Source organism: Haliotis rufescens, unplaced genomic scaffold (genome assembly GCF_023055435.1).
Source record: "Haliotis rufescens isolate VD_foot unplaced genomic scaffold, xgHalRufe1.0.p SCAF_1, whole genome shotgun sequence".
NCBI classification, from domain to species: domain Eukaryota; kingdom Metazoa; phylum Mollusca; class Gastropoda; order Lepetellida; family Haliotidae; genus Haliotis; species Haliotis rufescens.
The window spans coordinates 36,914,755-36,940,423 of record NW_025963779.1 but is presented as its reverse complement, the minus strand read 5'-3'; the positions used below and the strand labels follow the sequence as shown (position 1 = coordinate 36,940,423).

Genomic DNA, 25,669 nt, shown 5'->3' with positions numbered 1-25,669 from the left:
GTGACAGTTTGTTACTGTTAAGTGTTTGACCATGTTAAGAAGTTAGAAGTATGTTCAGTCATGTTCGCAGGCTGAATTCCATAAATCTATCCAAGCTGAATAGGGTCTCAGTCAAGGGGTGATAATTTGCCTACTGTCTTGGTTACCTGGATAGATCATTCAGAGTTCAAAGATGTATTTTAGGAGGCAAATTCAAGACATTTTCTACAAAAGAATTACAAGCTCCCACTTACAAACATACATAAACTATTGCAACAATCTTAAAAGTGATGAGGTTTGCCGTTGAGTGCTATGTTCATCAGTAAGTTTGAAATAGAACAAGTCACCCAGGATCTGAGAAACCTGCAGCCACACTGATCCACTACTATAGCACTGATCCACTACTATAGCACTGATCCAGTGAAATGTCCAACACCAAGACCAGAACCTAACACAATCTATTATCTATGCCATTTCTCCAACAATGTGATGTACTTTCAGCAAGGAGACAGTGCTGTGTACTGGGCGGCTCGGCAAGGCCAGCTAGACGTCATCAAGTACCTGCAGGAAGCTAACGTCCCACTGGATGGCAAAAACAAGGTACACAGCTGTTATATGATAATGGTGTTAGAAGAACCACATGTAATCTTGGTGATTTTCTAAATAGTGGGGACTTGTTGTATGAGCATAAAGGGATTGAGGAAATTGTGTTTGGCTCCTCTTTGTTTGTTGTTTAACGCTGCACTCAACAATATTCCCGCTATATGACGGCCAGTCTGTATATGATGGAATGTATTGAGGAAGTAAGAAAGTGACATCTTTGGAAGATACTGAAATATTCAAAATTCTTGATGAGTAAATGGATAAGAGTATATTGCATGGTGTTATTTTTTTATCATTAGGAGAAAATGTTTCATGTATGATATCTTTAATCTATTCCATTTTCGCTCACTGTATGTGACTGTTTCCACAGTCCGGTGAGAACGCCCTTCATGTTGCTGCGCGCTATGGCCACGCCCATGTGGTGGACCACCTGTGTGAAGCTGGCGTCTCCATCAACCTCCAGGACAGTGTGAGTACTGCATGGTCACCTCACTGTTATGTACAGCATGGTACTCCCACCTCTCACACTGTCTCCAGTAGTCAACACAATGTACAACCACTGAAGGAAACAGTGTCCTGTAATAGTCCCAACACTAGCCCTACTGGTGAACACTGAAAGCTGAACATTGTTCTGAACTAAACATTCTAGATACAGATCTGGGGTATTTGCGTCTTGATAATGCAACCCCTTCAAAGTTTATTCTTGACCTAATTTTGGCAACTGATCTTTTCATATTTGATAACCATGAATCCTACCCTCGACTAACCTTAACAGCATGATGATATTCTCACTTGATTGAAAAAAAAGTTGTTTTGTTGGTGCAGAACAAAGTAGTACAGCAGTATATCTAAGTAAACATCAACATGTACTCAGGGCATGTGATAATGAACTTACCAGGAAGAGTTTCTTGTTTCACCTGCGTGTCAAAGGAGACAACTCAATTCAATGCAGGGCTATTTCCAACAACATGTACCTTTAAGAGAGATACTTAACTTAAACTACCTGAAATTTGTAATTTGATTGTCTTAGAAAAAACATGTCCTTCGACTGATCTCACTTGGAATAACTGAGCTAGCTTAATTATTGTTTGTGATCTACACTAACAAATTGCTAGACTCAAATACAGACAAGTCCAGAAGTTAGTTAACATGATGTTAAATTTGCCAATTTGTGTTTCAGCATGGCCTAATCTTTCCTTTTAAAGTTTGGATATGATTATTTTTCCTTTGCGGCTTGTGTGTGTTGTGTGTACTAAATGTGAACCTCCATCTCTCTCCAGCTTGGCGAGACCCCCGCTCACAGTGCTGCTTGGCATGGGTTTTCACATATTGTTCGAAGCCTATGTTTTGCTGATGCAGTTCTTGATATTCAAAACAAGGTACAACTGCTAACAGGTTCTTTTACTTTGTGGTCAGTGTTGTACAGCATTCAGTTTAACTTCATGTTTTGAGCAACTCAGTACCCCAACTACTAATTTTCATAATTTGATTGCATCTTCATTCTCTGCTCTGATTGATCTTTTATTGCCGGTATGATTTATTATCTCATGTTAGTCTGATTGTGTCTTTCCGTTCTGTTTTAGGGGTATTTAACACGTGTATTCGCTACATTAATAACTCATATTGTTACCTCATAATAAAGGTCAATGCACAAGGACTTGTGGAAGCATCATTCACATGCACCCCGATGTAGTTCCCCTAGCTGCATCTATCACTATAGAATCACTATACAGTAGCTATATACAATGGCCAGGGTGGAATCCAACCCCAGGGGGTATTATTCCCTCATAATTCTTTCGAACACCCTACCTTCATTACATCATTGCCATAAATCCTGTATTTTGGCTGCAATCATACCATACTAAAACTTTCAGATTTTCAACTGGGTCCTCTTCACTGTCAACTAAACAACGCGAGTTATCTCCCCTTTCAGCACGAGCAGATCACAGCACCTTTGTGCTTGATGGCAGGAAACCTCACTTCTTTCCTGAGTGTGCTAGAGTCAACATGTCATACGTACGATCTCCTCTAACACGTTATGTAATCACATTATAGCTAATTTTTCAGTATAGTTGCTTATTCTACTATAATAGTAGTTTTATGGGCTTTTTTTCATGTGTGAGTATTTGGTTGTGATAGTGTTTTTCTTGCGAACCTCTCCTCCTCAATCAGCTTGTCACAAATGTGGCCGATTTATGATCTCATGCGACCCTTATCTAGAATGCTGGAAGTGTAGGGAATCAACATGTTCTGAGGAAGATCGCTGTTCCCTCTGTCTTCCCCTCTCCAAGAAAGTCTTTACCAAGATAAGGAGAAAGTTGATGATATCAACTCTCAGTTTGAGAAGCAGACCCCTCTATCTAAGCAGCTGTCAGATCTTAAACAGTCGTCTGTACCACCAGCCCAAGATGCCTTCCCAATCGACCTGCTTGAGCAACCTTTTGCTTAGGGAAAAAACTGAGATGACAACATTATTTGAATCCTGTCTTTCAGCTCTATTGCTTGAGTTAGAACGGCTGAAAAGATGAGATTCTGCCCAGACACAGAAGAATCCCCCGGACAAGAGGCTGTATGGGGTACTGTCCATGACGGATGATCATCAGACGTCTCCAGCCAGCCATCCGCCTTACCCCCATGGGGGACTGGGCTGTTCGGGTCAACCGGCGACCTAAGCCTATAGAGAAGAAGACTTCTGACCATCCCAAGTTGTCCAAGCTGCTCCAGCACTACCGTTAGAGATGTACGACCACCGTCTGGTTACCACATGGACTGCACAGGCTCTACCGACTCCTGGACTGCCAGTAGAGAGACAGCTCAGCCACTGTATGGTGCCTGATCGGACAGTCACTTAGACTACCAGCAGACTCAGCAGGACCACTGTACGGGCACACCCGTTACACATCAATAGTCCTGTGGACAGTTATTACCGGAGTCTTGGGCACCAAATCCAGCTATCTGATGTTGGAGAACTCACATTTATTCGACATGGCCAAGGCATACAACTGCCGGATGGAAGCGAGATGTATTCCAGGGAAATTGAACATCCCTGCAGACAACCTGTCAAAACACAGAAGGTTCGTATCCATGGAATGGACACTCCATCAGGACATTTTCTTATGGATCGTGACATGGGACTCACCGAACCTAGATTTGTTTGCGACTTGCCTGAACCATCAGCTACCAGTCTACATCAGTCCTGTTCCGGATCCAAGAGGCTTACACATCGAGCTCTGTGCATGTATTGGACCAATCTTTTTGCGTATGCCTTCCCCCCCCATGGATACAGAAGATAGAGTCGACAGATTGTATCGTCATTCTGATTGCCCCGATGTGGCCCAAAAGACTCTGGTTTTCTAGACTACTTACTCTGCTAATAGGAGATCTTCTCCCACTACCGTTATGCAGAAATCTGCTGCGTCGACCCATGTCAGGTCGGACATCGTTTACAAGAACCTGTTCAACCTCAATTTCATCACCTGGAAGCTATCATGGAAAGAATACAAGCCTCCGGATTCTCTGAATCTGCCTCTGCAGCGGTGGCTAAATCTTGGAGATCATATTCCTCTCTCCTTTACGACAACAGATGGGATAAGTTCACCCATTGTTCTGAGGGTTTTCCCCTGCAGGTTTAGAAGGTGAGTACACCTTTCTCCCTTTGATGATAATCCTTCAAGGTACTACATATCATCACAGTTAAGTAAACTAGATGACCGGAAGTGACGACATAGGGGCCTGAAATGATGTCAAAGGAAAAAAAATGACTTCATTTAGATCGGAAGTGAAGTCATAGAAAACAGAAGTGACATCATGGTGACAACAGGAAATCACATCATTTAGATTGGAAGTGTCGGTGGAAATATATAAAAATTATGCCATCCAAGCATAAGGATAGTCATAAATGGGGATAACAGCAATATAACAGTACTGTGTAGTTCTAGAGAAGATATCACGTATAGACTGATTATTCCACTATACAATTTTCAAGTCCTCTGGAAATGGTTAAAGCTGTAACATCTTTTGGGGATTTGAAACAGTTATGGGATGGAAGCACAAGGATTATAGGATATACTGTCAACTATATGGAGAGTGTACTGGAGGCAGAACCTGCCTGGTATATTCTGGCAATGATGTAATAGAGGTAGGGTATTCGCAAGAATTATCAAACAATAGTATTCATTGTTTATAATTCTAAGAATACTTCCTCTAGTTCATCAGAAGTACTCCCACCTCCCCTATCATCTATCTCTAGTAGGTGTTTGGAAAGAAGTAGGAACTGTGAGCTGCTAGTGCTGAAGGGGAGATAACTGGCGTTGTATAGTTGACAGTTGAAAATCTGAAAGTTTTAGTATGGTATGATTGCAGCCAAAATACAGGATTTATGGAAATGATGTAATAGAGGAAGTATTCTTAGAATTATGAACAATGATAACTATTGTTGATTGTGTACATGGTGAGTATGTGTAGTTGTATTGAAGGGTGTACTTGGTGACTATGTATGGTTGTATTGACCGTGTACTTAGTGACTTATATGGTTGTATTAAAGGGTGTACATGGTGACTATGTATGGTTGTACTGACTGTGTACTTGGTGACTTGTATGGTTGTACTGACGGTTGTACATGGTGTTGGCAGGAGGGGGAGACGGCCTTGCACTGTGCGTCAGTCCGTGGCAATCTACCATGTGTGAAGATCCTGCTGGAACATGGAGCACCACTCAACCACATGGACAAGGTACCTCCCACACCAAGCCCTCTATCACATGTTAGGCTCTGATAATATGTTCTGTCATATACATTTCGATGGTATGCATCTGCAAAAATGTTAATGATATGATGTTCTGTACTTTTATGTGGATATATTCTGTTAATCTGTTACTGATATATTGGGATATATTTTTAGTGATATATTGTCATTTACACTATTAGTGAAACTCTTACTACCAGTAGCAATGATATTCTCTGATAAACCATTTTAGCCTACAAGTCTGCTTGTCTCAATGAAATGACAACGTTTTTTTGTTTTTCATTCCATGGGCCCCGCTTCCCCTACTTAAAACCAGCCAGTCCCAGAAAAAAATGAAACATGTATTTATTTTATTTATTTTTTATTTTATTTTATTTTTTCCGCTAGTAAAATAAACCTTCATATACAGTTAAAATGTTATAAATTCCATGTCTTCATCACTATCAGTGATTCAAGAAGCTAGTTTCAGTTTTAACTCCTCATAAATAAATAAAAAAATAAATAAATAAATAAATAAATGATACATAGCTATTTATTATTATTTTTATTTGGATTCGCCTTGTGTGGAAAACCCAAACTCAAAATTCGTAGTTCTACCTTAACACTGTGAATTGCTATCTCGAGGTTTCCAGACTGTAGTTAGCATTCAGGAAATACATTTCTTTTGGGATTAGTCATCACATATGAAATTTGTAAATATATTATATTACACCATACTTTTAACATATTCTTATGCTCTGTGTCATAATAATCCAGATAATCAAGTGTAGCTCTAGTCTAAATATGATTTTATCAGACTGAACCTGCTTGAGAGGGTCATGTGAAAGTTGTCAGTGCCCTTACCAATGCCACATGTGTGTGCTATGCCCTGTATGCTGGTGATGCAATACCCTCCCGACACCCATGTGGTTCTACTTAATGTGTATGTGTGTATGACCTCCCTATTGTTCCCAACAGAGAGGAAGTACGTCTCTCCACATGGCATGTCACAGGCATCACACATCCATAGCTCTCCTCTTGCTCAACGCGGGATGTGAGATGGATCTCATGGAGAAGGTAACAATTGTGCATATAACTATCATCTCTCTCGCATGATCTGTGTGATAAATATTTGTACATCCAGGGTTAACAAAATATGTGCTTTAAGTTTGAGTAGAAAGTCCTTTTGCTATAAGATCTGTGTAGCTCAGTGTCCCGTGGTCATTAGTGTGCTTCAGAACTCCAGATGAGGTGTGTGTGTCTGTTGTAAGTGATGCAGTAAGCTTGCCCTTGTTTCAGGAGACAGGACAGAGTGCCCTGCATGCAGCCGCCCGAGAGGGACTTCTCTCTATAGTGCACACCATGTGTGAGCTGGGCTGTAAAGTGGACACAGTCAGTGTTGTAAGTACTTCGCCTTGGCAACTTGACATGGGTCACATATCACACTAGATGAATCAGACTATACTTGTCTTAGGAATCTACTAATCGAAAGCTTTATAGCATTAAAGAAATTTGTTTTAAGTTGGTGTTCATAGAAATTAGATGATATTCAGATTGAATTCTAGATCCTTTTTAATATCAATGTATATATAGGTAAATGCACAATGATATTGAAAAAGCAGTTTTTGAGGTAGCGTTTCTACACTTTAAAAACTACATGTATGGTATAGTAGCAAGTCTGACATACCCATGGCTTTAAACCCTGTAACAATGTCATATCTCTAGAGACTGGAATTGGTTCACTGTCAAGGATCTTGTATTGGTTCCTGAGGAGGGCCTTTAAATTGTTTGGTGGTTGACAGTATTTAAGATGTCACCTAGAGGTTTTTCTGGTTTTGTTGGAACTCCTATTACTTGAGTTGAATGCAGTGTGAGGTACATGAAACGCATCCAGATGTCTTGTCTCTTGTCACCTGATAGAGAATGATCCCCTTCTGTGCGCGGTATAGTGTTTGCTGTATATAACCCTCTAAGAAATGCTCTGAAATGTGAACTTGTTCTTCTCCAGGATGGTTTGACACCCCTCCATCTAGCCAGCAAGGCAGGCCATATAGACATTGTCCGGTGCCTATTGCTGGCAGGAGCTAATGCTGATATCCCCAACAAGGTATTGTCACCTGAAGCCATGTGTAGAGCTTGCCATACGTGTCTCGTGATCTCTCATTACCAAATGGAACCAGCCAACAATTGTTGACTAAATGTACATGCAAATTTGATTTCTGTAAAAGCTTAAGCTTACATACCTCTGATTCCATATATCTCTGCTGTTGTGCTGTTGTTGTGCATCTATCTAATGCCAGTGTTTAATGCAGGATGGGATGACTGCGGAGATCATGGCTCTGGCCCAGGGATTTTCTGGTATCGGAGATCTCCTCTCTAAAGTCCGAGGGGTGAGTATAGCTGCACATAAGGACAGACATAGATTTCTGGCAGTGGTTTTTGAGAGATTACTTGTGTTTACATTTCATCAAAAATCTTTTGTATTGCCCTCTCTTTCTGCCAGAGAGCTTCTATCCTACCGTATGGATGAACAATATATTGCCCTATATTCCCATCGGAGAGCTGTATGGATGATAAATGTATTGCCCTCTATTCTCACGAGAGAGCTATATCCTACTCTATGGATGAGAAATGTATTGCCCTCTATTCCCACCAGAGAGCTATATCCTACTATATGAATGAGAAATGTATTGCCCTCTATTCTCACCGGAGAGCTATATCCTACTATATGGATGAGAAATGTATTGCCCTCTATTCTCACCGGAGAGCTATATCCTACTATATGGATGAGAAATGTATTGCCCTCTATTCTCACCAGAGAGCTATATCCTACTATATGGATGAGAAATGTATTGCCCTCTAATCTCACCAGAGAGCTATATCCTACTCTATGGATGAGAAATGTATTGCCGTCTATTCTTAGTGTATGCCTGTTACAGGAACGCGGCTCCATGTACATCAGTCAGCTGATTCCCCAGCCCCAGCCACTGAATCGCATCAAGCTCAAGTTGCTGGGCTCCACCGGCGTCGGCAAGTCCACCCTCATCGAGACACTCAAGTACAGCTACTTCGGAAGTTTCTTTCGGCGAAGTAGACAAGGCAGCACAAGTGGCAAAAGTAAAAGTGAGGAAAAGTTTAAAACTGGACATTTGTTGTGTTTAAATTGACCTGTATTGATGCATCTATAAGTATAATTAGTTGTCAGGGGTGTAGAAAGTCAATGTCTGGCTTGCCCACCCATAATGTGATATAGACGGACAGGCTAATCAGCTTGAGTTATCCCTGGATATCTGTAAGATTTTGCAGATCTTTCGACAATCCGATTAAATATTTTAAACGAGTACTAAATATAGCTTTGAGAATGTGTAAACATTGCTATTATGACCAATCCAACTGAGGCAGTGTATTGTTTACATGCTTGTTCTGATTTCTATGACACTTTGGAACACGCTCTCTGATTGGCTCATCAGGGAACCATGTAGCCATTTGTGCAACATGTTGTTAGACATCGTGGCAGGTCGTAGTGGCTGCATAAAGCAAATGGTTTTTTTGGTTTAATTACGGCCTAGCAATGGTCATTCATTAATGGTGGTGGAAAAGGACACAGAGACACAGGAAAATAGAATTTTTCTTCAATAATCAAGCCAACTTTGTCTCCGGATGAGTGAATTTATACTGTTTACGTCTAAGGACAAAATCACAATATTGATAATCCATGCCCCGGTTGTATTTGGTTGAAGATAACTGTGAGTAAGGTGTCTATCAATTTCTGTTGCAGCCAAGAATAAGTTGTCTCGTCAGTTCAGCTTGCCTACCCCTCTGTGCTACACAGTCGGAAACCCCATCTACACCAAGGGAGTGGAGATACAGCAGCTGAATATCACAGGTACACTTCCCCGTAGTGTTAGTTGAATATCACAGGTACACTTCCCCGTAGTGTTAGTAGAATATCACAGGTACACTTCCCCGTAGTGTTAGTTGAATATCACAGGTACACTTCCCCGTAGTGTTAGTAGAATATCACAGGTACACTTCCCCGTAGTGTTAGGTGAATATCACAGGTACACTTCCCCATAGTGTTAGGTGAATATCACAGGTACACTTCCCCGTAGTGTTAGGTGAATATCACAGGTACGCATCCCTCATAGTGTTAGTTTAATATCACAGGTACACTTCCCCGTAGATATAGTTTAATATCACAGGTACGCATCCCCCGTAGTGTTAGGTGAATATCACAGGTACACTTCCCCGTAGTGTTAGTTGAATATCACAGGTACACTTCCCTGTAGTGTTAGTAGAATATCACAGGTACACTTCCCCGTAGTGTTAGTTGAATATCACAGGTACACTTCCCCGTAGTGTTAGTAGAATATCACAGGTACACTTCCCCGTAGTGTTAGTTGAATATCACAGGTACACTTCCCCGTAGTGTTAGTAGAATATCACAGGTACACTTCCCCGTAGTGTTAGGTGAATATCACAGGTACACTTCCCCATAGTGTTAGGTGAATATCACAGGTACACTTCCCCGTAGTGTTAGGTGAATATCACAGGTACGCATCCCTCATAGTGTTAGTTTAATATCACAGGTACACTTCCCCGTAGATATAGTTTAATATCACAGGTACGCATCCCCCGTAGTGTTAGTTGAATATCACAGGTACACTTCCCCGTAGTGTTAGTTGAATATCACAGGTACACTTCCCTGTAGTGTTAGTAGAATATCACAGGTACACTTCCCCGTAGTGTTAGGTGAATATCACAGGTACACTTCCCCGTAGTGTTAGGTGAATATCACAGGTACACTTCCCCGTAGTGTTAGGTGAATATCACAGGTACGCATCCCTCATAGTGTTAGTTTAATATCACAGGTACCCTTCCCCGTAGATATAGTTTAATATCACAGGTACGCATCCCCCGTAGTGTTAGGTGAATATCACAGGTACACTTCCCCGTAGTGTTAGTTTAATATCACAGGTACACTTCCCCGTAGATATAGTTTAATATCACAGGTACACTTCCCCGTAGTGTTAGGTGAATATCACAGGTACACTTCCCCGTAGTGTTAGGTGAATATCACAGGTACGCATCCCCCGTAGTGTTAGGTGAATATCACAGGTAAACTTCCCCGTAGTGTTAGGTGAATATCACAGGTACGTATCCCCCGTAGTGTTAGTTTAATATCACAGGTACACTACCTTCATGACAGAAAAAAACAATGTTAAGTAATGTTTGATGTTTTGGTGGGTCTGCATGATTGTGTACATTATGAGTATGTATGGTTGTATTGACTGGAGTACTTGGTGACTGTATGGTTGTATTGACTGGAGTACTTGGTGACTATGGTTGTATTGACATGAGTACTTGGTGACTGTATGGTTGTATTGACAGGAGTACTTGGTGACTGTATGATTGTATTGATGGGCGTACTTGGTGACTGTATGGTTGTATTGACGGGCGTACTTGGTGACTATGGTTGTATTGACGAGTGTACTTGGTGACTGTATGGTTGTATTGTCGGGACTACTTGGTGACTGTATGGTTGTATTGACGGGAGTACTTGGTGACTGTATGGTTGTATTGACATGAGTACTTGGTGACTGTATGGTTGTTTTGACAGGTGTACTTGGTGACTGTATGGTTGTATTGACAGGCGTACTTGGTGACTGTATGGTTGTTTTGACAGGTGTACTTGGTGACTGTATGGTTGTATTGACAGGCGTACTTGGTGACTGTATGGTTGTATTGTCGGGACTACCTGGTGACTGTATGGTTGTATTGACGGGCGTACTTGGTGACTGTATGGTTGTATTGATGGGCGTACTTGGTGACTGTATGGTTGTATTGACGGGCGTACTTGGTGACTTTATGGTTGTATTGACGAGTGTACTTGGTGACTGTATGGTTGTATTGTCGGGACTACTTGGTGACTGTATGGTTGTATTGACGGGCGTACTTGGTGACTGTATGGTTGTATTGATGGGCGTACTTGGTGACTGTATGGTTGTATTGACGGGCGTACTTGGTGACTATGGTTGTATTGACAGGTGTACTTGGTGACTGTATGGTTGTATTGACTGGTGTACTTGGTGACTGTATGGTTGTATTGACAGGAATACTTGGTGACTGTATGGTTGTATTGACGGGCGTACTTGGTGACTGTATGGTTGTATTGACAGGAATACTTGGTGACTGTATGGTTGTTTTGACAGGTGTACTTGGTGACTGTATGGTTGTATTGACAGGAATACTTGGTGACTGTATGGTTGTATTGACGGGAGTACTTGGTGACTGTATGGTTGTATTGACATGAGTACTTGGTGACTGTATGGTTGTTTTGACAGGTGTACTTGGTGACTGTATGGTTGTATTGACAGGCGTACTTGGTGACTGTATGGTTGTATTGTCGGGACTACTTGGTGACTGTATGGTTGTATTGACAGGAGTACTTGGTGACTGTATGGTTGATTTGATGGGAGTATTTGGACACTGTATGGTTGTACTGACTCGAGTGCTTGGTGACTGTATGGTTGTATTGACAGGTGTTCTTGGTGACTGTATGGTTGTATTGACAGGAGTACTTTGTGACTGTATGGTTGTATTGACGGGACTACTTGGTGACTGTATGGTTGTATTGACGGGAATACTTGGACACTGTATGGTTGTACTGACTCGAGTGCTTGGTGACTGTATGGTTGTATTGATAGGTGTACTTGGTGACTGTATGGTTGTATTGACAGGAGTACTTGGTGACTGTATGGTTGTATTGACTGGTGTACTTGGTGACTGTATGGTTGTATTGACAGGAGTACTTGGTGACTGTATGGTTGTATTGACGGGCGTACTTGGTGACTGTATACCCTCTGTCCAGTGTACATTTTTACAATCTGATTGCTTGCTCCAAGTAGTGACATTGTGAAGACCTGATAGCACTTTAGAGACTATCTGCATGTCTTGTATGTTAATTGAAAAATAGAAAGTAATATTATCAAAGAAACATCAATTTCATGAATATAGAAAATCTAATTGCTCCAACATCAGATAATGAAACGTTATCATCATCTTTATGCTAGCCTTTACATGTCTTCTGATTTGTGTAGGTATTGGAGAGCTGAGTGTGTGGGACTACTCTGGGTATGAGCCATACTACATGCTGTATGACCACTTCCTGGGGGACACCAGCTGCATCCACATGGTGGTGTTCAGCCTCGTCGACTCCTACGACGAACAGCTGGCTCAGGTCATCTTCTGGCTCAACTTCCTCAAGGCCAGGATTCCACTGCAACTGCCCATAGGTGGGTGGGGTTCAGGAAACCCTTCAGTCTTGGGAAACTCTTTCAAATGTTTCTCTATCTACCACTGTATTCTAAGAATGTCTCCATGGCCTAGTGGTAGAGCATCTGCCCGGAGAGCGGGCAGGGGTTCAATCTCTGGCCGTGTCATACCAAAAGAGGTTAAAAGATTGTACATGTTGTTACCTGGTGCTCGACAATAAGGGGCTCAAAAAAGGAGTGGTTGGCTTGGAGTCAGTATACTGTGTCTGAGTAGAGTATTCATGTTAAACTGTGGTATGGTATCTCTGTGAGCTAGCACTATAAAATCGGCATTAGTCCGGACTATTACGAGAAGCAACATAGACGTGCATACATGTCGCTATATAATTGCAATAATCTTGAACACGACCTCATTTCACGTTACCTCACTGTATTCTGAAAACAATGCAAGTGAGGCCTTTCAGGAACATCTTTATCTCCAATACTCCAAATGTAAGACATAATACAGTAAATGCGTTGAAAAGGCTAAGTTGTCAAAGTTGTTCAGGCAACAGTAGTCAGTATTATCACCTCTCTGGGCAGGTCACTGTGGCAAGATGCCGAACACCCCAAAGGTTGTCCTTGTGGCCACACATGCAGACAAGGCAGGGTGCATGAAGAACAGCAAGGGGGAGTACATCAGCAAGGAGGGGAGTTCACTGCTGTCCAAGGTGGCCCAGATGTTCCAGTTTGATGTGGACATTGTGGACAAGCTGTTTGTTCTGGATGCAACAGTAGCTGCCACCACTGAAGTCAAAGTCCTCAAGCAGCAGCTGAGTGATATGAAGAGTGAGATTGCTGCAGTAAGTACAGACAGGATTCCATTTTAGGTTGAGCTTAGAAGGAAATAATTTAAGAGCATTGACAAATGTGTTAGGTTTGAAAACATTATTTAACAATACTTAGTCATTACTTGACATTTATTTCAGTGCCTGCCGAAGACAACTGGGTTCCTTGAAGCTGTCGTGACAAGCCTGCCTTCGTGGAGGAAGTCGTCCTCTTCCTTCCCTGTGTTGTCTTGGCACCAGTTCATGGAGTACACGAGAATGAAGGTCAACCCTTTGGCAGGGGAGGGCCACATGAAGATGCTGGCAGAACAACTACAGCTCATAGGAGAGGTGAGCAGCACTGCTTCACAATAGCAGCATTACCTGAGCCCTTCTTGAATTTTACCAACATTAAGATATACTTTAAGACTATCAATTAGATCATTGTATATATATAAAGATTATTATTACATAATTCAAGAAAATTGTTTTCTACTTTCTCTGATATCAGTGGAAAGTCATTAGTTACGTTTTGATCTGTTGTGCATGATCCTGTTTGTTTTTCCAGGTGATCTACCTTGAGAGTGAGTTTGTGCAGGATCTTGTTGTGTTCAACCCACAGTGGTTGTGTTCAGATGTGATCGGTCATCTCATCTCCCATGACAAGATAGTACAGACCCGCATCACCGGCTGTTTCTCAGTTGATGAATTCCAGCTGATGTACGCTGACTCAGATGCTCTTGACCTCTTGCAAGTCCTGGAGGCCTTGGAACTGTGTACACCCTGTGATAATGATGGTGATATTGAATATGAGTTTCCATGTCTGAATTTTGTGGAGACACTCAATGGATTGTGGCAGAGAGACACAAAACGCTATGCAAACGGAGTTTATGGAGGTGTTCGCCTCCACACAAGCTTCCAGTATGGTGCTCAGCTTAAATATCTGTTCCCAAGGATACAAGTGTATCTCCGGCGGAACATTGCTCAGGATACGGACGACCCATCCAATGATACGGACTTGTACCAGTGGCATCATGGGACCAAGTACTGCTGTGGGGACCTGGAAGGGATGATAGATATGGACCGCCATGAACAGTACCTTGAGATCAAGGTGAGAGGTTCTCCCGAGGCACGGTCTTCCTTGTTCTATTTCCTGGAGGACCTGGTCAACATTGTAGAGCAGGTCATAGACAATGTGTGTCCTGGGCTCTGTGTGGAGAGGTACACTCTCAGTCCAAGTCAGCTGAAAGACCACAATAAGATAATCAGAAGCTACTCGCCAACAGAGATTCTGAGGATGCAGATAGACAACAGACACTCCATGGTTCTGTCTGGGGAAGTTTATGAAGACTTTGGAGACATTGTTTGCATGGGATCAGAGGAAATCATGGCCAGTATATGTTTAGGCATGGATCTTGACATTTCGCATCTATCAATCCACACACGTAGACTGCTAAGCTATCTGCTTGATCCTACTGAACATATGGGTCGGGATTGGTGTCTGTTGGCTGTGACTTTAGGTCTGAGCGATTCCCTTCCTGTGTTGGATAAGGAGGCAAATCAGCAGGTGAGTCAGACAGACCGGGTCCTGGAGGAGTGGTCCAAACAACACAGTGCCTCTGTCAGACTGTTGATATCCAAGCTGAAAGAACTGAACCGTTTGGACTGTATTGAAGCTATTCTGAGGACAACCACTCCGTTCCGTGTGCCCAACTATGAAGACCAGAGTACAGAAGAGAGTGCCAGTGCCATGCAGCACACAGCTAATGCCTCCACTAACACACTCTCCAACTTGTCTCGGTAGCCGTGTGTTGGCTTCTCAGCAGGAGAAGAATTTCAGATGCTACAAACCACACAGTGGTGTATGGTGAAAAGGGGGACAATTAGTAAAGACGAATTATCTTCCCATGCGTGAAGTCTCCACTTGCTGCTTTTCATTGCTCAATGGTGCATGTTATTTCAGTCCCATAGATTTAATGGTGTAGGACTCTAGTAATCTGGAAAGGATTATTCTCCAAAACATATTTAGTGAAGAACCTAGTGTTGTAGGAGTGACGTCAAAAGCAAGAATTGAAATGGTCGATTTTGCTTTGACTGTTCAACGGGGTTCCACCCATGATCCACCAGCTAAGACAATGGATTGTTGCACATCTAAGTATGAAACATGAACACCTGCAATGGCTTATTCTGTGATCTTCAAACCTCATGAAGGAGAATTGTGCATACTACTATATTAGCTGGGAATATTCCCCAAGAGATTCTGTGTGCAGTGTCTAGAATCTCAAAGTGTTAAACATTGATTGTTGAAGGAACAGACAATCTGTATTACCCAGTGCTGAACTATGACACTGGACTAATTGCAATGTGCAATGCTTTTGTCGGACTACCACCCTGCTGTGTTGTCAGTAAGACAGGCAACAGTTACAAGGACAAAATGCATTTCTTCTCTTGATATTATTCTAACCATCACTGTGTAAGCCTGTTACTTTGATTACCATGTTACCCTAACAACCACCATATAAGTCAGTGATTTGAAGTGAGATGGTGCCTATCTTCATCAAAACTGTTCTTCATGCAAGCTGATCAGGGCTTGCACAGACATGTGTATGAATAACATGCAAGAAATGTGCATGTGTCAAACATGGATAACATTCACATTCAGCATTTCTCATTTACTGTGACCACATCAGTGCCATCAATGTCCTAAACCACAGCATTATGCCAAAACTGCTGGAGACTAGCCCAGGAAATGAGTCATTCAGGTTCTTTGCTAGATGCTTAGCCAGATAGGGCAGTGTAGGCAGATGAACTTTGTAGGCTGTAGACATGTCATATTCCTGACAACAGAAGCATCAACAGAGGCATCATTGCGGCACTTGTCTGTGTAGGTCTCTGTGTTTCTGATCTTCCTGTAAATATCTGACACGCGTCATTGTATATAGCCTGATAACCGACAAGCTGTACTGCTGGTACACATACAAGCATGCGTTGATGTTTGTGTCCGTATGATGTATGTTTAACAAACTGCCTATATATGTATTTCATTAGAATGTGTTATGCACAAATGAAATCCTTTCTACCCAACACCAAGAGCACCAGGGCTTCTTCCAAGATGCTGTCAGCAAATCTCACTGCCATAGCACCAAGGGAATGCACCCAGCCAGAGCACTACATGTATTACTTTCTATGTTGAAAACTGGTACAATACAATCATGACATCATAAGGTATGTTTTGAAAAAGTAGCATTCTGTCCCACTGTCACGTGCAGTTGGGGCATGGAGGGGTGCGGCGGCCATCTTGGATACATCCCACATTCAATCCACATCAGTCTGTTCTCATATGCAAATATCAACATATATGACATGTGTATGGTCTTCTGATAGTCCCAGCTCGGAGTTTTTCCAAGGTATACTGCACATACACCACCTTGTGCCTGTAAATACTTCTAACTATGTGAGACTATAGACAACAAACACAGGGTAATGAAGGGGTCTGTATATCAGGGTATGATGGTCTATAGGCTGGGAGTCCCTAACATGCTTCCGTTAGTCGGATGACCCCGACAGACACTTTGAGGAAGAGTTATACATATATTTAGTATGTAGGATTAGTGAGAACATCTGACCAACTCTTTTGGAGTTAAAGATATGGACATGATTGAATGTAGATATAGTGTGTCTTGGCCAAGTCTGAGTATAGTGACTGCTTTAATAGTATATGCATAGACTGACAAAATACAACACTATGTAAGCTACTCCTTTCTGGACTGGTGGGAATATTTAGACTGGATTCAGTAGTGTAAGAGACATAATACTCTGCCTCATCCAACATGTTACCTCAGTGTGTGGTATGTGATGGATTCTACTAGAGAACATAGACAGCCTGACACCTGGCTGGTGAGCTAGGTTAAACTTAGGTATGCAGGTTCTAGGTGATTCACAGAAACAGTTGCCAGGGTTGTGGTGAGCAAGGACAGTACTGAGACTATGTATATGATGTGCATCATCAGCCCTGTGTGATGCACACAGTGATTGAGGATGGAATGTTTGATCGGCGAAACAGGCACATGTGTGTAGCAGTTGTGTGTTTACACATATTTTTCTTATACCGAAGTCAAAAGGGGGTGATGAAAGTATTTGGCGCTTGTTACTCGTCTGACAATCAGGACCAGTAGTGTATGGTAGGGAGCCACTGGTACTCATGAATACTACCATCTCCTGTTGTACACTGACAGTGTAGTCTTTTTGTAGACTCAGTATTCAGTAATGAATCAGCCTTCCATCCTTTCAAGTGGTAAAAAGTCCCTTAACTTGTAGAAAATGAGACTTTCAGATACATTTATGTTTGCCAACAAGATTGCAGTTTAATTATCTGCTCGTATCTACCGCCAAGACCATTACCTGTATATATGCAGTGTTTAAAATACCAGCCTGCCCGACAGCCAGTCTATTTTGCTGACAGATGGTCACTTTTGAAAAGTTGCTCTCCTGGTTGTTAGGCTATGATTGTATTCCCTATATTACCTAAGCATTCTAAGCATTCTTCTGGTAACTTTGCAAAGTTGCCTGTAAAGTTGTTTGACCGAAATTTTAGGGAATTTTATACACTGGAATATGCATTTCTTCATAACACACAATACCTGCTCTCTGCTCAATATGACGTAACGACCAGTGAACATCATAGTTCATCTTCTTTCCACTTCAATCTTTCCTTCCATATTTACATTACTTCTTGGGGATTTTGAAATGGGTGTTGGCATCAATGCACCATGCCCTTGCTCATTGGAACTTGTAAGTCTGCATTTGTACCCAAATTATTTGGGGCGTTGAGATAGACAATTCATTAGTTCATCAAACCCGGGGTCAATTCCCCACATGGGTACAATGTGTGAAGCCCATTTCTGGTGTCCCCCACCGTGATATTGCTGGAATATTGCTAAAAGCGGCATAAAACCATAATCACTGACTCACTCACCCCAACATATTTATGATCCAGACAACAGTATTCTGATGCTATGAAGAAGGCTTACCATCATACAATGGTCCTAGGTGTCCTTGTCTTTTGACAACCTGTGTCCTCGCAGGTACGTGTGAAAAACTTATACCTGGACTGTTCTGAAATATCTGATGCATGAGTTACTAACATTTCCTTGTATTATCCACAGCGTTCACTCACACTGTGGATAACAGTTGATACATCATGCATTCCAGTGAACTTATCCTGTCATTCATGATAGGGCTACATTTCTGCAGTATACAAATGGCAAGACAGAAATGTTATTTTCCTTGTAAGAAATGGCATGTTTACCTGAATGTTCCTGATATTGACCTAGAACTGTAGGTGTTGCGTTTGTTAATGTGTTAAATCTCACAGGCATGGTGATTGTGGATCCAAATATGTAGTTCCCAGTCTGTCATTTCTCAGCCAATTACCTATCAATCAGAACTGTGTTTCATGATCAGTCTGGTGTGTATGAGAAAACAGGGTCGGCTGAAATACCTACTTGTATCAGTAGCAGGTTGGTTCTTTATCTTGTGAGTTCATATCAAACTAAACATTTGTTTACACCCAGCTGTGATGCTTCATCTCCTGGTGTGTGCCAATTCACTCATTCTCACAATCTGATTCTTCCTGTAGTTACTGGCCTACCAATGAAAACTGACAGACTGCAACAGAAAACTGTCATATGCCTACAATACATAAGGAATCGGCAACATAAAACAATGAGAACTAAGAAACAGAATCATAAATTTGAAAGCATACTGCCGAAAACACAGAAACCGCAGCACTAAAACACACAGACTGCAGCCTTCCAAACTCGGCATGCACAGAACAAAAAGGAAGTTGAAAGTCATATCATGAGGATCAACAAATAGCGAGTAAATGTGTACATCTTACAACGCCAATCTAGAATATTCGAGAGGTGTATCATTGTATTACTGCTGTAAGATGTAAATGTACTGGCTATTTGTTGATCCTCATGACATGACTGTATTATGTTGCCAATTCCTTGGGTATTGTAGGCATAGGACAGTTTTCTGTTGCAGTCTAAATTCATTGGAAGGCCTGAGTTAGGTGTCTTCTAATCTGTGTACTGCTCATCCATGTTTTTCCAATGAATGTAACCCATGGACCACTTGTACCATTTTATTTAAACCTCCCTCTTGGACCAAATTGATGGATTTATTCCACTTTTGATATTATTTACTGGCCTTTATTCCTATCCTCCTCAATGCCTCATTAAAACCAAAGTTTGTTTGGCATTTGACAGTGTTGCACTGGAAGTGTTGTAATTTGTTGTTGTTACTTACCATCTTGTATTGAAGGTGTGTTAAATGCTTGAATTCCTAATGTATGGATGTTATCTGTATATCTGTCTGTGCTAACAACTGACACATTAAATTGATGTATTTGTTCAAGATTGTAATGACTTTTGGAAACATTTCTGATGCATGATGTACTTGCTATTAATTTTAACAGTGTTAAAAGTTTAACTGACAGTGACACAATTGTAACCAACTGATTCACAAAAACCTTAACTTTCTTTCTTTAGTTGTCCAACCTCTGGTCAATGTTGTAAATGGTATGACAAGTAGATGTTTATTTTTCAACATACTCTAAGTTTATTTGAGAGTATCTAATGACCTGGCAATGTAACAATGTCATGTTTTTAAGTCTAATATTCAATGAAAATGTAAAAACGTCTCTTTTTTTCCACCAATTCCTAATTGTGAAAATCATTTCTTGGAACAACTTGTTTCTGTACTGGGTGTACTGGGTGTGTTAAGAGTGTGATAGAAGTAGGTGAGGCACGATGTGTCGGTGTGTCACCCTGTGATCTGCGTAGGCTAGAATCAGTTGCTCAGTCTGTACGTGTTATCTGCGTCTTCCATTGAGACACATCCAATGTGTCAGGAGTGTTCTACCATTGCTTTATCCCAGTGATTTAGTACATGATGTAGCAGGTATAAAAGCAACCATGATCAATTAACAAACACTGAATATTCTTTTGGAGGAAATGTCCTATACTTTATGAAATGACCTATAAATTTGTGGATTATTTGTAAATATATGTTCAAAGAAGTTAAATCATGTTCAGTGAAGTCATGAATCAAAAGACTTGTGATTTATGGTTGTTTACAGTTAATGGATGATGTGAATGCTTAAAGTGTTTTTTCTATCTACTGACAGAAAGTTGCCTACCTATGACCAGTATGTCTGTGTACATGATCTTTGACATTGTTCCCCACGCTCTGTTCCTGTTGCATTGTTATTGTGATAGTTTATATGGAAGCTAGGCAAAAGGCTGTAGAACAAATGCTTCAAGCTGGCCCATATTATTTGCAAATCTGAAAACACAAAACTAAGTTTTCCTGTCACCTTAAGACTGTTTTTTCGACAATTACTAAATTCCTTCATTGGCACTTTGGAGAAAATGATGTTGCGTGTGGCATCCTGTTAAATCCAAATTACATCCAGACTAATGGACCATCATATTGTGTTTGTTCTGCATCACTTGAGCTTGGCATGTTTGTATCTGTTGAAGATGGGCATAGAGTGGAGCACAGTGGATTATGTGTTCAAGCAAATACTTGTATATGTTACTATGGACATCTTGCCTCTATGAAACCATCCTCAACAATACCACACACTGACACTAATGAAAAGAAGTGCTTGCTGGTACACATCAGTGATCCTCCCCGGCGGCTGGGATGTATGTTGTCTTGTGTGTGGTGAAACTGCTGATCACTGTTCAGGCAGATGTCCACAATAACTAAATGATCACTGAAGCTTCCACAAGCCTGCCTTATGTATAACAGCTTTGTAAGTCAAATGCAACTCAATATTTTTGCTGCACTGCATTGTACATTTATTTTGGGCTATCGATTTGTACAGCATAAACCTGTATGCATATTTAATTGTATATATTTATTTATTTTTAAGAATAAAACCAACCTTTTACAAGTAACCCTCCTTGTTCTGTGTTGTATTCAGCAACTGAGGTCATAGATTCCTGTCCTGTAATCAGTAAGTGTCCCAAAGGACATTCAGGTTATACTGGAATGATGATCAGGGCATCTTCTGTGAAACATGACAGAATCTCACTACAAGGTCAAGAGGTAAAGACAGTGTTCTGGTTGATAGGCCATGGGTTCCTGTTTGCAGTAGCTTATACAGTTGATAGCCCATGGGTACCTGTATGTAGTAGTTTATACAGTGGATAGCCCATGGGTACCTGTCTGTAGTAGTTGATACAGTTGATAGCCCATGGGTACCTGTATGTAGTAGTTTATACAGTGGATAGCCCATGGGTACCTGTCTGTAGTAGTTTATACAGTGGATAGCCCATGGTTACCTGTATGTAGTAGTTTATACAGTGGATAGCCCATGGGTACCTGTCTGTAGTAGTTGATACAGTTGATAGCCCATGGGTACCTGTATGTAGTAGTTTATACAGTTGATAGCCCATGGGTACCTGTCTGTAGTAGTTTATACAGTGGATAGCCCATGGGTACCTGTATGTAGTAGTTTATACAGTGGATAGCCCATGGGTACCTGTCTGTAGTAGTTTATACAGTGAATAGCTGATGGGTACCTGTATGTAGTAGTTTATACAGTTGATAGCCCATGGGTACCTGTCTGTAGTAGTTGATACAGTTGATAGTGCATGGGTACCTGTATGCAGTAGTTTATACAGTGGATAGCCCATGAGTACCTGTATGCAGTAGCTTATACAGTGGATAGCCCATGGGCACCTGTATGTAGTAGTTTATACAGTGGATAGCCCATGGGCACCTGTTGGCAGTAGTTTATACAGTGGATAGCTGATGGGTACCTGTATGTAGTAGTTTATACAGTGGATAGCCCATGAGTACCTGTATGCAGTAGTTTATACAGTGGATAGCTGATGGGTACCTGTATGCAGTAGTTTATACAGTGGATAGCTGATGGGTACCTGTATGCAGTAGTTTATACAGTGGAGAGCCCATGAGTACCTGTATGCAGTAGTTTATACAGTGGATAGCTGATGGGTACCTGTATGCTGTAGTTTATACAGTGGATAGCTGATGGGTACCTGTATGCAGTAGTTTATACAGTGGAGAGCCCATGGGAACCTGTATGCAGTAGCTTATACAGTGGATAGCCCATGAGTACCTGTATGCAGTAGTTTATACAGTGGAGAGCCCATGGGTACCTGTATGCAGTAGTTTATACAGTGGATAGCGGATGGGTACTTGTATGTAGTAGTTTATACAGTGGATAGCTGATGAGTACCTGTATGCAGTAGTTTATACAGTGGATAGCTGATGGGTACCTGTATGCAGTAGTTTATACAGTGGATAGCCCATGAGTACCTGTATGCAGTAGTTTATACAGTGGAGAGCCCATGAGTACCTGTATGCAGTAGTTTATACAGTGGATAGCCCATGGGTACCTGTATGCAGTAGTTTATACAGTTGATAGCTGATGGGTACCTGTATGCAGTAGTTTATACAGTGGATAGCCCATGAGTACCTGTATGCAGTAGTTTATACAGTGGATAGCCCATGAGTACCTGTATGCAGTAGTTTATACAGTGGATAGTCCATGGGTACCTGTATGCAGTAGTTTATACAGTGGATAGCCCATGGGTACCTGTATGCAGTAGTTTATACAGTGGATAGCTGATGGGTACCTGTATGTAGTTGTTTATACAGTGGATAGCTGATGGATACCTGTATGCAGTAGTTTATACAGTGGATAGCTGATGGGTACCTGTATGCAGTAGTTTATACAGTGGATAGCTGATGGGTACATGTATGCAGTAGTTTATACAGTGGAGAGCCCATGAGTACCTGTATGCAGTAGTTTATACAGTGGATAGCCCATGGGTACCTGTATGCAGTAGTTTATACAGTTGATAGCTGATGGGTACCTGTATGCAGTAGTTTATACAGTGGATAGCCCATGAGTACCTGTATGCAGTAGTTTATACAGTGGATAGCCCATGAGTACCTGTATGCAGTAGTTTATACAGTGGATAGTCCATGGGTACCTGTATGCAGTAGTTTATACAGTGGATAGCCCATGGGTACCTGTATGCAGTAGTTTATACAGTGGATAGCTGATGGGTACCTGTATGTAGTTGTTTATACAGTGGATAGCTGATGGATACCTGTATGCAGTAGTTTATACAGTGGATAGCTGATGGGTACCTGTATGCAGTAGTTTATACAGTGGATAGCTGATGGGTACATGTATGCAGTAGTTTATACAGTGGAGAGCCCATGAGTACCTGTATGCAGTAGTTTATACAGTGGATAGCCCATGGGTACCTGTATGCAGTAGTTTATACAGTTGATAGCTGATGGGTACCTGTATGCAGTAGTTTATACAGTGGATAGCCCATGAGTACCTGTATGCAGTAGTTTATACAGTGGATAGCCCATGAGTACCTGTATGCAGTAGTTTATACAGTGGATAGTCCATGGGTACCTGTATGCAGTAGTTTATACAGTGGATAGCCCATGGGTACCTGTATGCAGTAGTTTATACAGTGGATAGCTGATGGGTACATGTATGTAGTTGTTTATACAGTGGATAGCTGATGGGTACCTGTATGCAGTAGTTTATACAGTGGATAGCTGATGGGTACCTGTATGCAGTAGTTTATACAGTGGATAGCTGATGGGTACATGTATGCAGTAGTTTATACAGTGGATAGCCAATGAGTACCTGTATGCAGTAGTTTATACAGTGGATAGCTGATGGGTACATGTATGCAGTAGTTTATACAGTGGATAGCCCATGAGTACCTGTATGCAGTAGTTTATACAGTGGATAGCTGATGGGTACCTGTATGTAGTAGTTTATACAGTGGATAGCCCATGGGTACCTGAATGTAGTAGTTTATACAGTGGAGAGCCCATGGGTACCTGTATGCAGTAGTTTATACAGTGGATAGCCCATGGGTACCTGTATGTAGTAGTGTATACAGTGGATAGTCCATGGGTACCTGTATGCAGTAGTTTATACAGTGGATAGCCCATGGGTACCTGTATGTAGTAGTGTATACAGTGGATAGTCCATGGGTACCTGTATGTAGTAGTTTATACAGTAGATAGCCCATGGGCACCTGTATGTAGTAGTTTACACAGTGGATAGCCCATGGGTACCTGTATGCAGTAGTTTATACAGTGGATAGCCCATGGGTACCTGTATGTAGTAGTTTACACAGTGGATAGCCCATGGGTACCTGTATGTAGTAGTTTATACAGTGGATAGCCCATGGGTACCTGTATGTAGTAGTTTACACAGTGGATGGCCCATGGGCACCTGTTTGTAGTAGTTTATATGGTGGATAGTGCACAGAATGCAAAAGTATGGTAAATTAATAATTATTTGTCCAGTACATTTGTGTAAATACATTATGCCCTTCCCTTTCACCTTTAGCATAACAGATATTCCAACCATACCAACTGTAAATTTTGACTACCTGGCAATAAAATGGCTATCACTCTCACTTTCAGAAACGCCCAAGGTGATCATAAGATCAAATGAGTGTCTTTAGGGATCTTGATAATGAAGCCAGGCGTGTCAAATTACACAGACTGTTCATTTAATGTGTTTTTCTGTAATCAACAACACCTGGCTATCTGAAGAATCGCTGACGTCAACTGATTTCTGTCATCATATTTTTCAATGAATGAAAACGGAAAACAATCGGAATGCAATACTTTTTATCAGAGACCATATACCATATAATAGAGGGACGGCCCTCTAGCCTATGCGCGAAACCATCAGTGCTACGGCTTGTACTGCGCAGCCTGTCCGGAAGCGAGCAGAAACGCGTTCACTGCAGTCATCGTTGTTGCCTTTTTTTTCCCATGCAAAAGATATATTTCACAATACATAATTACACTCATATATTTCTTAACATTGTTAACATTACAACTGAGATTTGTTGGTGCCCTAAAGCATGTCGTTGTCACTGTATTTGATGACTGTGATCACGCTTTGTCTTTGTCCGAGAGAACAAAATGGCGCACATGTAAAATCGGCAAAAGTGCAGATTTGGATTTTCAATAACGGCCTCTAATTCGCAATGAAAGTCCTTGGTTACCTAGGTGTATAAAAAGGAGATATGTTAAAAATTGGCTTAGTGCCATTAACAAATTTAGGGAGGATCCGAAATTTCAGATTTTGACTCCAGAAATGGGACTAAATCTGAATTTTCCCGAAATAATTACACCACAACTCTTAATTTTCGCATGCTTTCAGACGAATGTGTTCCTATTATCGGTC

General features: G+C 41.4%; 1 protein-coding gene across 4 annotated transcripts in view; it reads left to right on the top strand.

The window, feature by feature from the left end:
- The window catches only part of LOC124135704 (death-associated protein kinase 1-like), a 165,375-nt gene extending 144,022 nt beyond the window's left edge, over positions 1–21,353 (top strand). For 3 of the 4 annotated variants that reach the window (XM_046501182.2, XM_046501184.2, XM_046501185.2), the window contains 14 exons: positions 481–579; positions 953–1,051; positions 1,863–1,961; positions 5,214–5,312; positions 6,282–6,380; positions 6,603–6,704; positions 7,312–7,410; positions 7,616–7,693; positions 8,243–8,426; positions 9,082–9,189; positions 12,404–12,598; positions 13,160–13,419; positions 13,546–13,734; positions 13,952–21,353. In XM_046501182.2, coding sequence (XP_046357138.1) covers positions 481–579; positions 953–1,051; positions 1,863–1,961; positions 5,214–5,312; positions 6,282–6,380; positions 6,603–6,704; positions 7,312–7,410; positions 7,616–7,693; positions 8,243–8,426; positions 9,082–9,189; positions 12,404–12,598; positions 13,160–13,419; positions 13,546–13,734; positions 13,952–15,187 — 2,946 coding nt within the window. In that variant the 3' untranslated portion in view covers positions 15,188–21,353. The remainder of the gene's footprint in view (positions 1–480; positions 580–952; positions 1,052–1,862; positions 1,962–5,213; positions 5,313–6,281; positions 6,381–6,602; positions 6,705–7,311; positions 7,411–7,615; positions 7,694–8,242; positions 8,427–9,081; positions 9,190–12,403; positions 12,599–13,159; positions 13,420–13,545; positions 13,735–13,951) is intronic. The other variant, XM_046501183.2, reaches the window with a different exon arrangement.
- The last annotated feature ends 4,316 nt before the right edge of the window (positions 21,354–25,669 follow it).